This window comes from Rhodamnia argentea, chromosome 8, assembly GCF_020921035.1.
Source record: "Rhodamnia argentea isolate NSW1041297 chromosome 8, ASM2092103v1, whole genome shotgun sequence".
NCBI lineage: Eukaryota > Viridiplantae > Streptophyta > Magnoliopsida > Myrtales > Myrtaceae > Rhodamnia > Rhodamnia argentea.
Window position 1 is genome coordinate 11,410,362 of NC_063157.1, and position 19,518 is coordinate 11,429,879.

Below are 19,518 nucleotides of genomic sequence, written 5' to 3' on the forward strand. Positions count from 1 at the left end.
AAGGCTAACGTGGGAGGCTTGTCCTAGATACAACCACTCATGATATTTTATTATCTTATACGATGCGAGAGAAAATTATTCCCAAGAGTTCATTTCATTTTATCTTTAATTTCAGGACATTATCTTACATTTTATTTGCCTGAGAGATAGATATTAGTCCATTTTATTACTCGTTGAATACACGAAAAAGTAGGGGTGAGCGGTTCCAGGTTCCTTACGGGTTCCACCTAGAACCCGAAACCTACCCGTTGAAACAGGTTCCTTATTTTTTTGAATCTGAAACCTAACCGTCATACCTTGGAACTTGGAACTTAGCTTGTCACAAGTTCTAGGGTCTGGTTCTGGGTACCCGAGAACCTATCAATTTATTTTATTTTATTTTATTTTCATTTTTAGTTAAGCAAAAGGAGAGTGAACGTTACAACATCTAAGAAAAAGCAGAGATGAGTGGTTTTAGGTTCCGTACAAGTTACATTTAGAACCCGAAACCAATCTATTGAACACATTTATCATTTTTTTGAACCTGAAACCTAAAAATTTGTTTGGCTCCAGATTATACATTCATCATCGGATACCATAGAATATTATAGGATCATGCAAAAACGTATACAAAAAAATATAAAAATTTATTTCGAGATCTAGGGTGTAGGTTCCAGGTTATAGGTAGTGGAACCTGGAACCTACCCGTTAGAACATGTTCCTCAATTTTTGGAACCTGTAACCTACCATGCATACCTTGAAACCTGGAACCGGATCGGATCCTACAAGTTTCTCCTACGGGTTCTCGGCTTTATCCTAGAATCATGGTCACCTCTACGGAAAAGTTTCGAAAAGTTTAGGTAAATTCCATTCAATAATAATCTCGATAACTATAATTCCTTTTTTTTTTTGGTCGAACGATAACTATAATTAAGATGCAAATTATTTACTTGTCATGTTCGAGACAACTTTTTATCAATATTTCTCCGAACATGAAAGCATTTCAATTTGACTTCAAGCAATGGTGCTTTTCCGTGCGAATGTTTTAAACTAATTTGTTCTCGTCACTTATGTCTTTACTGCATCTGATTGTCATAAAAAATGAAGTCGACGGAAAGGCATCGAACGGCAAAAAAACCCCTCTTAATGTATTTGGAAGTCTATGGTATGTGTGTCTAATCAATTAACTCGTAATTGAAAGGTGAAATGGTGAATTGGAATAGGCATATGATTTTCGAAAGGGGATCGATTGAAGGCTTGTAGATCTATCAAAATGAGTCATAAACTCATTTTTTGGGCCCTTATATAATGGGTTGAATTGTTATAAGGGTTAGTTGTATTCAATAGGTGGTTCATAAACGAGTTTAAACATAATATGAGTATTAAATGGCATATAAATGAGTCGTAAATTGGGTCATAAATAAGTTTACAATTTATTTAGACCCAATCCCGACTCTCTTTCATTCTCTCTCGCTTTCACTCTGATCTCGTGTTCACTTATTCGACACTCTCACAAATAAGTTGGATTAGATACGTGTCACTAGATTTACATTACAATAAATGACTCATAAACTAGTTAAATGGGTCTATTTGAGTCGAATAGTTTATGATCCAATCCAAACTCGACCCGACTCATTCATTTGACAGATCTTTGAGATCCACGGTTCATATACACCACAAGTAAAATGTCGAACCGGCCCGAATCAAATCGAACCGCACTTTCCGGCTCGACTCAAACAGAACGGTTCGAGGTTTAAGCTTAGTTTGGACCGGTTCGCGTTATCCCCAAGTCGATCTGGAGTCCTCTTAAGTTTTCATTTCACAATTGAACTGGGAAGAGAACTCGAAGAGCACTGAGTGGAGACTAGAGAGGGAGAGAGGGAGAGAGGCAATTCGTACAGCGAACCGAATTAATGGAGGGGGCTTTGGCGTGCTCCGTTTCGCAAACGAGGCTTCAAATCCCAATCCCTAGTTTCAGTAGCAACCCCGCTTGTGCCGGCAGTTGCAGGAGAAGTCGAAGATGTGCAGTCAAAGGGGCGAAGAGCAGCTCCTTGTCGACGGCGAGGCCGACGTTGTCGAGCAATTGGGACGTCAAGGGCGGCGGCGTCGGCTTCTCCATCTCTTCCGTCGCTCCGACGGCCCCGTGGTTGCCTAGGTTCGAAGAGCTCGACACCACCAACATGCTTCTCCGTCAGAGGATCATCTTCTTGGGTTCCCAGGTCGTCGAATTGATTGGTGTCTGTAATTTCTGCATTAGGCTTTGTTGCTTGATTAGTTGGGATTCTTTATGATTGTCGTAACACTGCTGGAACCTTAGGTTCTCTGGTTTCGAATTGAGTGAGTACGAGCTTGGAGCTTCCCGGTTATGGAGGCCTAAATTATTAGGTTGGGAAAGACTGAAATATTCGAAACTGATGATTGGGGAACAAGCTTAAGAGCTACTTGAATTAAAACTTCTTGAAAGCTGCATAACAGGGTGGTCTACAAGATTACCTTTTGAGTGCATTTGGAGGTGGAAATCTGAAGTCGTTGTGTTTTTCACAGGTTGATGACATGACGGCAGATTTCATAATAAGCCAGCTCTTGTTTCTGGATGCTGAGGATCCCACCAAGGACATCAGATTATTTATCAACTCTCCCGGTGGCTCTGTTACTGCCGGTGAGTTTGAGATTTGTAGTATGGAGCTTAATAATGCTGTTAAAAGAACCATTTTTTTTCGTTTGGTATTTGCTGGTGGTTATAGAGTAGTAGTTTCCTCTGGGGATATTAAAAGGTTTTTCATGTGATGGTTTGAGTACAGTTTGGAGGTTGCTCATCTGTGTTGTAGGCTTGTAATATGACGGTTTACAGTTGGTTTTGCGGGATGAAAGCTGATACGAATGGGGTGGCTATTTCTGAAGAATCCCAATAGACTGTGGAGTAGGAGTAGGAATGGAAAAGTTTCTCCATACTTTGGTTCGGGAAATGGATAGCTGATATGTAATTGCACTCCTCTAAGTGGTTTAAGACTAATGGATGCGCTTGGACAGGCAGAAAGAAGCATCAGTGCCGTGGAGCTTCAGTGGCAGAGTGGATTGAGCTCACTTGGCACCTGGATTAAGGTGTCAATAGTGGCAGAGGTACAGCAGTGATGCAATTCAATTGCTGGATGGTTACTAAAAACAGAAGAAAACAAAAGAAAAAAATTCAACTGCTGGGTGGACACATGGAGACATCATGAACAATGGAGTTGCAGTGGGAAGCTGTTGTGATGGGTGGGCAAAGCACAAACTTATATGAGATGACTTGAGCAACTATATTTATGCTGTGAATAGTTCAGGATATTCAAGGACAGAAGTGGTTTAGCTATTTTCATCCGGGCTGGAGTAGCTGCGCCCTTCAGGGTTATAGGAATGGAATACCTGCTGAAATTACTAGCCTGCCTCCTTTTTTGAGACAAACATTGGAATGGCTATTCCATCACCCACACTTAAAATAGCCATGACCCTAAATTAAGCAGGCTGTTAGTGCACCTTGACAGAGAAGGTGCCTTTTAAGAGTTGCAGTACAATCAATTCTAGCTGGTGCCTTTGAGTAGAAAATAATGTTTTCCTAGCAAGTCATTAGAATGGTGAGAACTCATTTTCTTTCATGAGGTAAACTGCAACATAGAAGGTATTATTAGTATTTTATATATGAGGGGTGAAGTTAATCATCATATGGGAATTTGTTTCTTGTCAAAGAGTGCGATTTTAGTTGGATTGTCCCTTCTTGAAGACTAGAACAACATGTGAAATATGATTAGGACAAATCAAAAGAAAAAGGGCCAGTGGATGTGGCAGAGTAGACATGCTTGTGTCATTTTTCAACAACAAATGGAGATATTGCCATGTTATGTGTTTCAATTGGTTGTGTGTAATATGCTTTATAATCTAGTTGAAAACATTCTCAGTGCTCAACCTTGTACTTTATCGTTAATGTAGGAATGGGAATTTATGATACAATGAAGTTGTGCAAAGCTGATGTTTCAACTATTTGCCTGGGCCTTGCTGCATCTATGGGTGCTTTTCTCCTGGCATCTGGTTCAAAAGGCAAGAGATTCTGCATGCCAAATGCCCGAGTGATGATCCATCAACCACTTGGAACTGCTGGAGGCAAAGTATGTTTGATTTTGGGCCTGTTTTTTTCTCATTAGGCTAAAGCTGGTCTGGGTGCTTTTTCAAGGCCTGCTTGCATTGTTGTAGTCCATTTTACTTGATCTCATTTGAATAAGTTCTTGTATACCTAAGTGTATTAGAGGGACTTGCAGTGTAGTACCCTGATTCATTATCCTAGATCTTCCCTTATCTCCCTGCATGGTTAGAATTTGGATTTTGCTTTTCTAGTCAAGAGATGCGGATTGTTTGCACAGTTTGATGCCTGAAGTGGAATCTTTTTCCCCTAATTAGGAGTTTAAACTGTCGTTATGATCACAGGCTACAGACATGGGCATTCGAATAAGAGAGATGGTGTACCACAAAATCAAGCTTAACAAAATACTATCAAGAATCTCAGGGAAGCCCGAAGAGCAGGTTGGACATGAAAATGATATATGGACTCGCATTTTCTTTGTAACTGCCACCTGTGATATCGGTCAAGAGTTTATTATCATGTTCTCTATTCTCTTTTTTTGTGCAGGTTGAATTGGATACAGACCGGGACAATTTTATGAATGCTTGGGAAGCTAAGGAATATGGGTTGGTTGATGGAGTCATTGATGATGGGAAGCCTGGTCTGGTTGCTCCAATTGGAGATTCGGTGCCTCCACCAAAAACACGGGTATGGGATCTGTGGAAAATTGAAGGCAGCAGGAAAGCAAGGAAAAATTTACCCACAGAGCACAAGATTTTAGAGAATGGATTTACTGGCGGACAAGGAAATGATGATGATAGGGGTACGGTACAAGAGAATCAAGCACCCACACCTGTGTAGGGAGTTAAGATGCTATGTTAGACACAAGCTGTAATATTTTCTTTTGGAAGAAATTTCATAATTAGGTTTCTCTCCAATCATGAGGTTTGTGATGAAGAGAAGGAAAGTTGATTTCTAACTTGCATTGTTTGAGGTTTCTAACAGGATAGGTGCCATCATCGATCTACTCAGTCTGTGCAGCTAAGAAGAATGCCTTTTCAGGTTGGCATACGGCCTGAGAAAATATTCGTTTGTATAGGCTTGTGGATGAATGATGTGTTTTCTGAAGGCTATTTCTGGAAGCATAATTAACTTCTTTTAAACTATTAATATACGGCATTTATCTAGAATTGTGGCTGCTCAGCCTCGGCCCTCAGGTGTCATTTATGTTGACTTGTTGAAATGGGTTGGATGCAGCTGAGGACATTGTAAGGGCTTTGAAAGATTGTAACTTTTTTATATGGCAAGTTGCTCGTGGAGAGTCCTTTACAAGCTTGTCAGGAGCTAAGCATAATTTATCCTATGATAGTTCCAGTTCTCTGTGAAGTGAAATTATGGTCATTTTTGTTTAACAAATCCAGAGGAGGGTGAGCTTTTCTCTCGAGTTATGCTCGGGGCTAGTTCAATGCGTCGTACGGCGCATCGTGGGGATTTCATTGTTTTGCATCGTGTGTTGGATATGGAGATAGAATTCTTGTGTTTGAGAGTCATGCGCTTGCTTACAGAACTTATGCTACTTATGTTATGCTGCAAAATTGTGTGAATCAATTGCTGTTGCAAATTGCTAACCCTCACTCCCAGGAGATTCAAAAAGAAAACCCTGGAATCCAAATTTCCTCCAGAATCTCTCGACAAAACGCATAACAATTATTCACTGTCTGGTTAATTGGAATTGGGAAACATTTATCCATATGTAAACCGAGACAGGCCCGTCTAAACTGAGCAGTAATTATGTCGGTATTTAATTATTTTAGCGCGGTGCAGGACTCCTTAAGAGGATCACCACGCTAGTCGTGTCTTTCCACTCTTTCACTTACAAAAGAAAAATCATACACAGAATCCATAATTTTTTGTCTGATCCTCGGTTTTTAGCTTGTGTAAGAGCTGACTATTCTACTTATATTTTTTTAGTGCGTTCATTTCATAAAAAAGAAATTATTTGAAATATTTTCCTAAAATAATAATTGATTGTATCAATTACAAAAATGAAAGAAAGAAAAAAAATGTCACCATACACAAAAATGGTCAGACATTAATTGTTGTTGATAATGAAATATTTTTCATTGACTAATTATTTCAAGCCATATAAATAATTATTTTTAGGAAAATATTTTTCAAATCATTCATTTTTTGTAAAATAAACGAAGCCTTAAAGTGCCTTTGTTTTACAATTAATGATTTGGAAAATGCTTTCTTAAAAATAATTCTAAAAGAGTTAGTTAACTAAAAGCATTTTCATGATTATCTACTAATGGGTAAACTATCTTTTTATGATGAGAAATTTTCTTTCCTATTTATTTTTTTAAGTGATACATGTAATCATTTTCTTTTTAAATGTCAATATTTTTGGTGATCCATATGAGTGAAGGGTAGAAGAAATGCATGTATATTGACCTATTACTAGTAGTTATTGACCGTGAAGGCGGCTTGGGAGATACAATATATAACCAATTGCATTCTATCTCAAATACATGTGAACTACCGAGAAAGGTGCTTTTTTCCACAAATTTTGCACAAGCATAACTTTTCTGTTTGACTTTCTATTGACTCGATTTTTGCACCAACGAAAAGCCCATGACGCGATGTTTTCAATTCATCAAATTGAAAAAAATTTTGAAAATCATAGTTATGAGTTTATCACACAATTTGACCAAATTTTGCATCTATGGAAAGCCCTTCAGCAAATGTTTTTTTTTTGGTAAGGTTTTTTTATTTTAATTTTTTTTTTCAGCAAATGTTTTCAACTCACCAAATTGATAATTTTTTTATAAAATTATATTCATGTATTTTTTACACTAGTTTGGTCGAATTTTGATGCAAAACTTTTTTGTCCAACATGCCATTGACTCGATTTTTGTAAGTACGGAAAGCCTGTGGCCTCAAGTCCTTCGGACAACTAATTCAGGCTAAATTGTTGACATGGCATGCTGAAATCCAATGTCCCATTTTTTTTATACTTCTTTGAATATGAGGTGATTGATTTGTCACAACATCAAAAAAGTAAAATTTTCTTTTAAGACTTTTTTTTTTCGAAAAATCATATTTAGGTATTTTTACAAAATTTGGTAAAACTTTGACCAAGCATAACCTTTCTATTTGATGACCATTGACTCGATTTTTGTAACAAGGAAAATCACGTGACGCGATGTTTCTAATTCATCAAAATAGAAAAAAAAAATTGAAAATTCATGTTTATGTGTTTTTCACACAAATTTGATCAAATTTTGCATCCGCAGAAAGCCCTTCATCAAATGTTTTCAACTCATCGAGTTGGGAAATTTTTTGAAAAATCATATACTTGTGCTTTTTTACACTGGTTTGGTCAAATTTTGATTGGGAAAAACCTTTTTTTTTCCAACATGCCATTGACTTGATTTTTGCATCTATGGAAAGATCTTCATCAAATGTTTTCAATTCACCAAATTGGGATTTTTTTTTTTGAAAAATCATATTCATGTATGCCTCTCTACCTATGTCTGCCTACCTGTGTCAACCTCGTCTCTTCTAGCAATGTCATCTTTGGTGTTCTCTGCACTATTTGGATATTTCTTTGTCAAGAACAAACTAACTGTGTCAGTGATCAATGGTATCATGACAATTACAGCAGCCATTATAATAATTGCTTTGGAGTGGATTTCAGACATACATGGCATGTCACCAACAGCCAACACATCATGGAGTTTCATGTGAGACATCTTGGGATCTACACTACATGGTCCATCTTTGCTCTCTTGTCTTTATCAAATATCTTGCAAGAAGATCACTTTCATACTTACAACAATTGATGTCGCCTTGAGTCTTTGTTTTCAAGGAATGGTGAATGAAGCAAGAAGTTTCAAGGGTGGTAAGAGCTCTTGTTACTTGTTTATGATATATGGCATCATAACTTCTTAGTTGGGAGTGCTTAGATGCATTGCCGTGCTTTGTCTCCGACTATCCTCACCGGTGTCTTGAATGCTGTGAGGGAGTCTCTTACTAGCATTTATATTATTGAAAGCTCTTGATTCAAGATCCTATTACTTGTTATAGCCTTTTATCTAATGTCCCATTGACTCAATTTTGCACCAATGAAAAGCCCGTGACGCAATGTTTTCAATTCATCAAATTGAAAAAAAAATTGAAATTTCATATTTATGTGTTTTTCACACAAATTTGACTAAATTTTGCATACACGAAATGTACTTCATCAAATGTTTTCAATTCACAAAATTGGGAAATTTTTTGAGAAATCACATTGATGTGTTTTTTACACTAGTTTGGTCATATTTTGACTGGGCAAAACTTTTTTGTCCACCATGCCATTGACTCGATTTTTGCATTTGTGGAAACCCTTCATCAAGTATTTTCAATTCATGAAATTGGGAATTTTTTTTTTCTAAAAATCATATTGATGTGGGCTCGTCTTTGCTCTCATAGAGCTTGTCTTTATCAAATATCTAGGAAAAAGATCGCTTTCGTACTTACAACAATCCATATCGCCTTGAATCATAGTTTTTCAGGTAATGGTGAATGAGGCAAGAAGTTTCAAGGGTGGTAAGAGCTTGTATTACTCTGTTATGATATGGGCCACCATAACTCCTTAGATGTGAGTGCTCAGATGCACTGCCATGCTTTTCTTGCCTTCGACCATCCTCGTCAGTGTCTTCAATGATGTGAGGGTGCCTCTTACCAGCATTTATATTATTGAAAGACCCGATAAGTGGATTCAAGTTCCTATCGCTTGTTTTAGTCTTTTATCTAATGTCCCATCCACTCGATCTTTGCACGAACAAAAAGATCTCGCTGTAATGTTTTCAATTCATCAAATGGGAATAAAATTTGAAAAATTATAATTATGTGTTTTTCACACAAGTTTGACCAAATTCTACATCTATGGGAAGCCCTTCATCGAATGTTTTCGATTCACCAAATTGGGGAAATTTTCGAAAAATCATATTGATGTGTTTTTTTACACTGGTTTGGTCAAATTTTGACCGAGCAAATTTTTTTTGTGCAACATGCCAATGACTCGATTTTTGCATCTACGGAATGCCCTCCATCGAACGCTTTCAATTCACCAAATTGGGAAAATATTCAAAAAAATTATATTGATGTGTTTTTTACACTGGTTTGGTCAAATTTTGACCGAGCAAAATTTTTTTGTGCAACATGCCATTCACTCGATTTTTGCATCTATGGAAAGCCCTCCATCGAACACTTTCACACCAAATTGGGAAAATATTCAAAAAAATTATATTGATGTATTTTTTACACTGGTTTGGTCAAATTTTGACCGAACAAAATTTTTTTGTCTAACATGCCATTCACTCGATTTTTGCATCTACGGAAAGCCCTTCGCAAAATGTTTTCGCTTCACCAAGTAGGGATTTTTTTTTTGAAAAATCATGTTCATGTATGCCACTGCCTATGCCTACCTACCCGGATCGACCTCGTCTCTTCTAGTAAGGTTGAAAGAACCTATCTACGGCTGTTAGACCTGTCAAATGAGTGAGTTGGATCGGATTTGGGTTGTGTCATAAATAGTTCAACCCAAATTGACCCATTAATCTATTTATGACCCATTTATGCATAGTGAAAATTTCTTTACCCATACCGGACCCTACCCATACTCAACCCATACTCGACTTGACCCATATCAATAAAGCACTTCTAAATTTAATCCAATTTAGGAAAACTTATTTCTTAAAACTTCTAAAAAAATTATATTACTAAATCATTATGGACAATTTTTATATTTCTTATGTTTTTCAGTTTTTTTATAATTTGAAAAAATCTGAATTTTTTATTTTTATTTCTTTTTAAAAATTTGGTTTTTTATTTCCTTTTTTTATTTTCTTCTAAGACCAGCAAGGGTCAGTAGGCAAGAATCGCCGCCCAACCCTCGCCGGCCACAAGCTAGAAAAATTTGTTTATTCTAATTTCCGTATTGCATATACCAATGAAGGTCTCTCTCGACATTTCTTCGATTTACTACTTTCTTATCTCACTAATACCCCATCAAACCTGCAACAAAAAACATGCACGAGATCGGCGACAAAGAACTTTCGAATGGAAATTACTAACCCAAAAGCCTAATCATGGAGTGCGAATCGCTCAAAAAGGAGGAAGAAAACAAGTTGAACCGGGAAATTTGAAGTAAAATTAGCAACTACACTTCACAAGACAATGACTCGAAACCAATCACAAAATTAACCAAACCAACCGAGATTAAAGTGATTTTACCGGAAAATTAGGCATAACCTAGCTCCAAATATGAGCTAATCCTCGAATTTCCGGCACGAATTCATCGAAGAAAAACCCTAATCACAGCAAACTAGAGATAAAAATCAAAGATCGAGTCAATTTTCACTCCTCACCGAGCTAAAACAGATATTAGAGAGAGTGGATTTCTTTTTTCCAAGAAAAAAAAATCGATTTTTTGCCGGGAAATTGAACAAGATAAATATGTAGGGTGAGAAAAAATTGGAAGAAACTACCATGAGCTCACCATAAATCGAGGAACAGTTGCAGGGATCCAAAAATTGAGAGAGCTTGCAAAGATGGTTGAATAGAGGAGATGCAAGCATATGACCAACAATGGCGAGGCATCGAAGACCGAGCATCGCCGGAGTTCAAGGGGCCTAGGTCACTGGCAAGGGTCGCAGCTCTCGCCGGCGAGGCCGACAGCGGGCAAGGGTCACCCAGTGCCCTCGCCAGCTTTGTAGGAAACGAATTAACGAACAGAATTAAAAAAGAAGAAGTAAAGGTAAAAGAAAAAAAGGAAAGAAAAAATAAATAAAAAGAAATGTGAAAGAAATGGCAAAGGCATCTTAAGTGGGTTACCTTAAGTGGGTTGTAAATGGGTTCACAATTATAACCCACTTATTTTGGCCTCTTTATTTTGAAGATCCATCATGTTGGCTTGCTAAGTTTGTTATGACCTATTTAAATGCTTGTGAGTTATTAAATGAGTTTGAGACCCATTTTCACTGGTCTAACGGGTGTCTATCACCGGTTGACAACTAAAAGCAGAAATACAATGTCAATGTATTGTGATTTATGCATTTATGTTTGGTTTTTTTTTTTTCCGAAAATACATTTATGTTTGGTTCAATAGGTACCAATTGTTGCTCTTTTTCTCTTGCTTGTGCGTGCTTGTCTGTGGACTTAGCTCAAGTTCGTTAACTAGCTCGAGTTCCTTAACAAGATCATAGTGATCAATGAAAGTGATGATGTAGAATTTTCGCAAAAAAGCAAACAACCCAATGAAGAAATTTCTCGATGCATTTAAATTGTTTACACTTCATAAAGCCTACGGGCGACCAAAAGAGGAAAATCATAATAGGATGACTGCTAGTACTAGCGTCAAGAAATGTTGTTTTGACTAGAGAAGACGAAGCACTAATAAGAAGACAGCGGCCCGCCCTTTGCATTAAATGTGTTGATTTCTTGAAGATGGGCGCATTTAAGCCCCATCCTCGATGCCTTATCTACTTTCTCTCTTATAAATTGAGAGCTCAACTAAGAAGATAGGAGCTCGAGGTGATTTTTGCATAGAGTCAAGTCCATCGAGTTGAGGTATTTAAACACTGCGGGTATTTAATAGAATATTTAAATATTACATCACATATTCAACTAATAACTTAAATTTTTGGAACAATTGGCGGTGGTCCCAAAAGAGCCTATATGGTAGCAGAGCAAGAGGTCATGTGTTAGAATCTTTCCAAGCCCTTCTTTACCTCCCCAAACAGTTGGTAGTGGTTCTACAAAATCTTACAGTGCAAATTATAAACTAGAGCTGGGAAACACTTGAGCGTGAGTGATTGTGAACTATGTAATTCTCCCATTATTAATGGATTATTTGTCGACTCTTCCCGAGGATGTATTTTCCGATATCGGACCGAACAAGATAGATTTCATGTGTCCTTTTATTATTTCTCATTTTATTTCTCTGTTGATTTATATAGCTCCCGATTACATCGCACAGTTACGATCCATTTTTGTTGCGCCACCAATCACAACAGGCTTACCGGTGGAAGCCCACTCGAGCAACACAACTGGGGCCAAGAACTCATATGGCCCATCACTCACAAGTTTCAAAAGGGCAGTCTTAAGAACCACGAAATTGGGTTATAAACAACTCATCTCATGAATGTGTCCTGGATGTTTTGTGAGACTTGATTCATCTCGAGCCATCATGCGCTCGGGCATGAGGAAGTTCGCTCATGTAAAGTGAACCTGAAAGAGGACAAAAGTAGGAGTGATAGTTTCTAAGGTTCGTAAAATTGGCATTTTTGAAACTGACATGAGGAAAAAAAAAGAACTGACATGATGGGCTTCACAAGCTTTTGGCACTTTTATTGTTGCTCCGTGCTCTCATTGCAGGCATGCATTAAAGATGAGAGAGAGGACTCAAAATAGAAAGGAAAAATATCAAATAGTGTAGGAAAAAAAAATTGACCTGAAGCGCAAATGCTGGATTATACAAATGAGAGGGATAGTATCCCTATTTATACATGCAGTTTTTCAATTACTACTGCTATAACTACCATTTATCCTATTAAATATAAGACTACCATCTATCTCATTAAATACTTTAAGTATCTTGAATACATATGCATTTTTAAGAAACCTAGACCTTTAGTAGTTCAAGGCTTATCTTGTTCCCTTGGATCATTTCTTAGTACATCGAGTCTGGAAAACCTCGAGACTGTGACATTCTCCCCCGGCCAATCAAGTGATGCCCCTTGGCACTCTCAACTCGGAGTCTTTTGCTTGCCCGATCACATCCTTCCCTTAGTTTGTCTATTTTCTTAAACATTGAAGATTCTTCTGACTCCGATGCCGCTTTCTCTATCCCTTCTTGACTTGTGGACTACATGGCTCTTGAATCCCAACTAGTTCCCCGAGCAACTCCTCTTTTGGGTCAGCCATTTCCATGTTATTCAGCAAGTTCTCCATTTTCCAAAAAAGCACATGGATTGGCATTTCACATTGAGTTTGCGTAGGTCGCTTCAACTCCACCCTCGACTTCTCCAAAGGTTGCGGCTTCACTCTCGATTCGGCTGCGAGCTCCTCAACGCTCGGTCTTTCGTCCACAAGTTGTATAGTGGAGATGTTCTTGGTCTCCGTCAACCCAAAGATCATTCGCATCACCACTGAAAATTTTGGGTCGGTGATGACGATTGACTTGGTTCTCATATCGATGATGGCATTTGCGATATTGAAGAATTCCAAAGCCAAAATAAGACCATACTCATCAAGTGGAATTACCTCGGTAGAGAATTTGTCTTTCCAATCACCAATGTTTAGTTCCATGTTTCAAGCATGCCAATGGCCGCTACACCATTCGAGTTGACCACCTTGAATCATGTCCAATTGGTTCTACTTGGAGTCCCAAACTCTTCGCCGCTTTGCTTGACAATATATTTGATGCACCCAAATGTCAACCAAGGCATAGAGTTTAGTGTGAAATCTCAGGACGCATGGGGACTATTACCAAAGAAGCAAGGGGATGGCAGTGGCTTCTTCTTCCTTTTACTGCGGGAGTCAACTTCGGGTCGGTTCCACTTTTGGCTGTGTTGTTTGGAAGAGCCTTCTCCCATAATCTTTCCCGTCGATCACTTCGGCCACGGCTAACTTCGCCTTCCTCGTCTTGGTCGAGGCGGTGATCCGTTCTCCACTTGTTTCCTTTCAGCTTGGAAGATTCGGGTTTGGTGAAGCCGGCAAGAGATCTTGTCTTTTAAACTTGAGCTGGGCCCAAGGCTTCAAACTATCCATGAATGTCCTGAGAGCCTCCTCCTCCTCTAAATTGGTAATTTAGAGCTTGAGTTCAGTAAACTCCTTCAAGTACTCTCGAACCAAACCCTTTTGTTCAAGGCGATGAAGTTGCTACGGCCTCTTGTTGGCCAAACTCAACTAGAAGAAATCTCAAAATTCTTTGGCAAAATCATCTCACGTGTTAATGGGATCAACACCTTGCTTGGTCCCATCACACCTATTTCGCCACCAAATCATGGCATTATTGGTTTGGAACATAGATAAGTTTCTTATCTTGGCCATTTCATCTTGAATGCCAATGGTGTTAAATTATTTTTCCATGCTCTAAATGAAGTTGTCCACTTCTTTAGTGGACTGATTGCCCTTGAATTCCTTGGGCTTCGGCACATCTACCTTGTGTGCCACTTAAACGAGTACGGCACCGTTTGCATTACTAGTCTTGCACAAGACTAATTCAGTCTTGAGCTCTTCGACCTCCAACTTCAAAGCTTCAACCTTGGCTTTGTGAGAGTTGTCATATTTGAATGCTACGACGTTCATCTTCAAAGCTCAATTATGGCCTTCGAGGAATTCGTCCTTCAAGTGCGAGGGGGCAGTGGACTTGTTCATGATGGTCGTAAATTCGAGGCGGAGCGTCTCTTCGACTTCAGTGATTTCCTCTTTCACCTCGTTGATTCTGTCCATGAACTCCACCATGGTGACCTTCATTCTAGCGAATCTTTCCTCAAGAGTGGACATGACGTCCATCGAAACGGCCCTCTCCTTGGCTCTACCGTGGGTCTCCTCCTGTTGGACAACCTTCTCTTGGGGAGCCTCACCAACAATGGCAACGGTGGCAACCTCTTGGTTCAACATTCTCTCGACCACTTGATATGCTCCACGGTCTCTTTGAACGAACTCTACTTTGATACCACTTGTCACAGGTTGATACTTAATATCGATCCTACAGCAACTTATGCTTCCGTTGCATTTTTGGTCGCTTAAGCTAAGCCTTTTTTTCAACAATTGATCACTCAAACCACTGTCTATCATATTTAATATAAGACCACCATCTACCTCATTAAATACAAGAGATATCTCGTAGACAATTATAAAATTTTCAGAAACCATAGATCTTTTGTAGTTCAAGGCTTATCCCATTTCCTTAGGCCATTTCTTGGTACATCGAGCCTTGAAAAGCTCTGTGAAAATTGCATCAGAAAAAGCCCGGCGTGTCTCAAATTATTATGTCAGTGCGGTATAAATTCATCTCTTCTCCTCTTTGTTAAAGCGTTAATAATAGAGTTTATTACTGGCAAGGGTAGTTTGGTCTTCTTCCTTATTAGTGAGCCCTAATGCTCACTTTATATATTGATGTACTCTGCAATTATTAGAATAACAATTTTCTTCTTTCTTTCATTTTTACGCTTTCATGGTATTAGAGCCTTCTTAAAACCTAAACCTTAAAATAACCACTCGCCACCGCGAATCTCATTGGAATCCTTGGATCTGACCGGGGACCGTCGTTCGACGGCAGATGGCGTCACCCGAAGACGTCTAGGTCTGTGACTCGTCATCCGACAGCGGCTAGGTCGGGTAGCCCAGATCTGACGTCATTCAATGTCTCCGTTCCAAAGTTTCTCTGTGAATCTCTTTCAAGATAGTCTTTCTGCGATCTCGATTTATCGTTGATCTCCTAGGATGCTATACACAAGGTATTGATTTTGTTGCCCTCGTTCTCGCTATCATCTTCGTGTTCTTCGATTGCTAGTTCTGGAGTATTTCTGCCAATCTGATGGTGTAATGGTATGTCCAAATGGTGATTTGGAGAAAACTATGCCACTAAAGCTGAGTCAAAACAATATTTAATTGGTTTTAGAGGAGAGAGCAGAACCTTTGAATCGATGGATGCTTTTTTTTTTTTTTTGTTATTTTTACGTGCGAAGGGACAGTACATGAACTTGGAAGTGATTATGCACCACATTCTGAAGCCAACAGTCAACGTGTTGAGATGACTCACCCCATTCTGGACTCAGAGAGAGAAATCAGGATTGGGGGATTTTAGTCGTTAGCTTGTGGGTTTCCAACCAATCTAGTTATGGTCTTTTGATTGATGATTTGTTGGGTCGTGGGGACTTTTTTTTTTTTGTGTGGTGATATATTTCGACCGTGTTGGATTATTAAACTACTGAGATTAGGTTCGCTGTTTATTATTGAGTTATGGCTGGAAACTCTGCTAATGAGCCTGTTGTGAGCATGGATACCAGTCTTACTAATCTGAAGTTGAGCTCTATCAAGTTAGATGGAACCAATTACCCTTGGTCAATGGCGGTAGAGACATATCTTTTGGCCACCAAACAGCTGAGTTATCTGACTTCACTTCCACCTTCGGATAAAACGAAGGTGGATGATCGGCGTTCCGGCAATGCTGCCATTCGGATGTTGTTATGGAATACCATGGACTCCAAGATTAGTCCTCGGTTTATGCGATGTACATCAACCAAAGCAATTTGGGACAAGTGTGGTCTTATGTTTTCTGGTCGAGATAACATGACTCGTGTTTGGAATGTTTGGGAGGAGCTATTTGATCTACGCGCAGGAGACATATCTATATCCGATTACTATTCTAAGTTCACCACTCTTTATGAGAGACTGGACACTTATTTGCCTGCCACCGATGATCTTAGAGAGTTGGCCAATCGTCGGGAGGATATGAGAGTTATGTTATTTCTCCGGGGGCTTGATCTTGCTGTTCTTCTCTTTGACAGCAGATTACTTCTCGGGGTACTCTTCCATCGGTTAATGAAGTCTTCTCTCGGGTCCTTCGGTGCATGTCTGACTCATTATCTGCACTCACTTTCGCACCTGTAGCAAGTGCTATGGTTTCTCGGTCATTTAATGGTCGTGGAGAACGGGGGCATGGTCCTCGTGGTCGTGGCGGATTTGATTTCTCTCATGTTCGTGGCCGTGATGGCGGCAAGAGTGCTGGAAGTTCTCATTATTGCCACCCTTGTCGCCGAGCTGGCCATACCGAGGCTTATTGCTATACACTACATCCCGAGCTACGTCTACAAGCTGCTTATGATGATATTGTTGAGTCTCCAATGCAAAAGGTTCCCGACCAATCACGAGAGCTGCCTAGCACCATCATGCTGTCTCGCGCCGAGTATGAGTCCTTAGTGCGTCCCAACCGGGTGGTGAATTCCTCCGCTCCTACGGCTACTTTGGCACAGACTTCTTTAGGTAATCCGTCTTATTTACTCTCTGCTACACCCACTTCCCGAGTTGTAGACTCGGGTGCCACCAACCATATGACCGGTAATTCTAACTTATTGTCTAATATTACCTCTATGTCTCCTAGTTCCGTTACACTTGCCGACGGTTCACAGTCCCATATTGTTGGTTAAGGGGATGTAACTTTGGGTCCCTCTCTTTCTCTTTCATCTGTTTACCATTTACTAGCTTTCCCATATAACTTACTTTCTATTAGTTCCTTAGCAGAGATTTGAATTGTTATGTGACATTTACCTCTACTCGTTGTGTCTTTCGGGATCCGAGGATCGGACGGATGATTGGTGGAGGGCATGAGTCCAATGGGCTATACTACCTAAACAAATATCTTATTGCTACTGTTGTTCGGAAGAGCACTGTCTCCGACTTCTTTCGGATGCATTGTCACATGGGTCATTCGCCGCCCGACATACTTCGCCATTTCTCTCCCGTTTCAGCGTCTACAAGTCCTATCTAGTGTGATGCTTGCCAATTTGGCAAACATCATCATGTATCTTTTCCTTATCGTGTCCAAAGTCGTGTGTCAAGTCCTTTTGAGTTGGTCCATTCTGATGTTTGGGGACCATGTCGCTTCAAAGATATTTCTGGTTACAAGTATTTTGTTACATTTGTGGATGATTATTCTCGCACAACGTGGTTATATTTAATAAAAGATTAGACCGAAGTTTTTTCCTGTTTCCGTATGTTTTACTTTGAGATTCTCAATCGGTATCATGTTTCTATCAAATGCCTCGCACTCGATAATGCCAAAGAATATATGGCTATTTCCTTTGGATTTCAATCATTTCTTATGTCTCATGGGATTTGGCATCGGACCTCTTGTCCTTATACCCCCAAGTAGAATGGGGTGGCTGAACGAAAAAACCGCCATCTCTTAGATGTTGCTCTCTATCTACTTTTTCATATGAATCTTCCTAAAATGTTCTGGGCCCATGCTATTCTTACAGCATGTTATCTCATAAATCGCCTCCCATCCTCCGTGCTTTGTAGGGGCATACCTTTCTCTACTCTCCATCTTAGGAGTCCACTTTTTTCTTTACCATTGCGTGTGTTTGCGTGTGTTTGTTTTGTACATCGTCTTGCTCCCGGTCATGATAAGCTCGATCCACGGGCTGACAAGTGTGTGTTTCTTGGATACTCTCGCACTCGTAAAGGGTACAAGTGTTATAGTCCAATTAGTCGGCGGATGTATATCTCAGCAGATGTTACCTTTTTCGAGGACCGGTCATATTACTCTTCCCAACTGGTAACTCCTTCCGAAGATGTTCTATCATTGGCCACATCTCCACTACCACCTATCCCCTTGACGAGTGTGCCCGACCGTCATCCGATTTTCCGTTCTTCAACCGGACCTATCAACGATGCCGTTCTGTTCAACGTGAGGTAGTACAATCGCCACATGCATTGAACTTCCATGATTCTCCACCGATTAATGCCCTAACCTCTGATCCACCTATTTCTTCCGAGCCCGATCCTACTACCGATATTCCCATTGCATTGCGCAAAGGTACGCGTTCTTACATCGGTCAACCCAATTCACGATTTGCTCCATATACTGGTTTGTCTTGTCACACACGTACCCGTCACCCTCTTTCTTAGTTTTTATCTTACGATCATCTTTCTCCTACATATTTTTCATTTGTTGCTTCTTTATCTGCTGTATTTGTGCCCAGTACCGTTGCGGAGACTCTTGCTCACCCAGGTTGGCGACGGGCTATGGAGGATGAAATGCGGGCGTTATAGGTTAATGAGACATGGAAGCTTACATCGTTACCCGATGGTAAACAGGCCGTGGGGTGCTATTGGGTTTTCACGGTGAAGTTTCAACCATATGGTTCTGTTGAACGTCCGAAGGCACGTTTAGTTGCCAAAGGTTATACCCAAACCTATGGAGTTGATTGTGATGATACATTCTCCCCTGTCGCAAAGATACCTTCCATTCGTGTTTTCATTTCTCTTGCTGTCAGATATGGTTGGACTCTCCATCAGCTTGATATCAAGAATGCCTTTCTTCATGGCGACTTGGCGGATGAGGTATATATAGAGCAACCTCCGGGGTTTGTTGCTCAGGGGGAGTCTATCGGTGTTTGTCGCCTACACAAGGCATTATATGGGCTGAAACAGTCTTCTCGTGCCTGGTTTAGCCGTTTCAATGATGCAATTATTTGGTTTGGTTTGCAACGTTGTACCGTGGACCATTCCATGTTTAGCTCTACTTCTCCTAGGGGATATGTGCTCCCGATTGTGTATGTAGATGATATTATCATCACTGGTAGTGATTCTGTGGGCATACAAAAGTTGAAACAATTCTTACAAATAGAGTTCAGCACAAAAGATATGGGTTGTCTGCGGTATTTCTT

General features: G+C 39.7%; 1 protein-coding gene across 1 annotated transcript; it reads left to right on the forward strand.

The window, feature by feature from the left end:
• The first annotated feature begins 1,813 nt into the window (after positions 1–1,813).
• Positions 1,814–5,044, forward strand: LOC115745429 (ATP-dependent Clp protease proteolytic subunit 3, chloroplastic). The gene is made up of 5 exons (XM_030680962.2): positions 1,814–2,198; positions 2,524–2,638; positions 3,943–4,118; positions 4,435–4,530; positions 4,637–5,044. Exons 1-5 carry the CDS (start codon positions 1,893–1,895, stop codon positions 4,928–4,930), a joined length of 987 nt encoding a protein of 328 aa, XP_030536822.1. The 5' UTR covers positions 1,814–1,892; the 3' UTR covers positions 4,931–5,044.
• Positions 5,045–19,518: the final 14,474 nt, after the last annotated feature.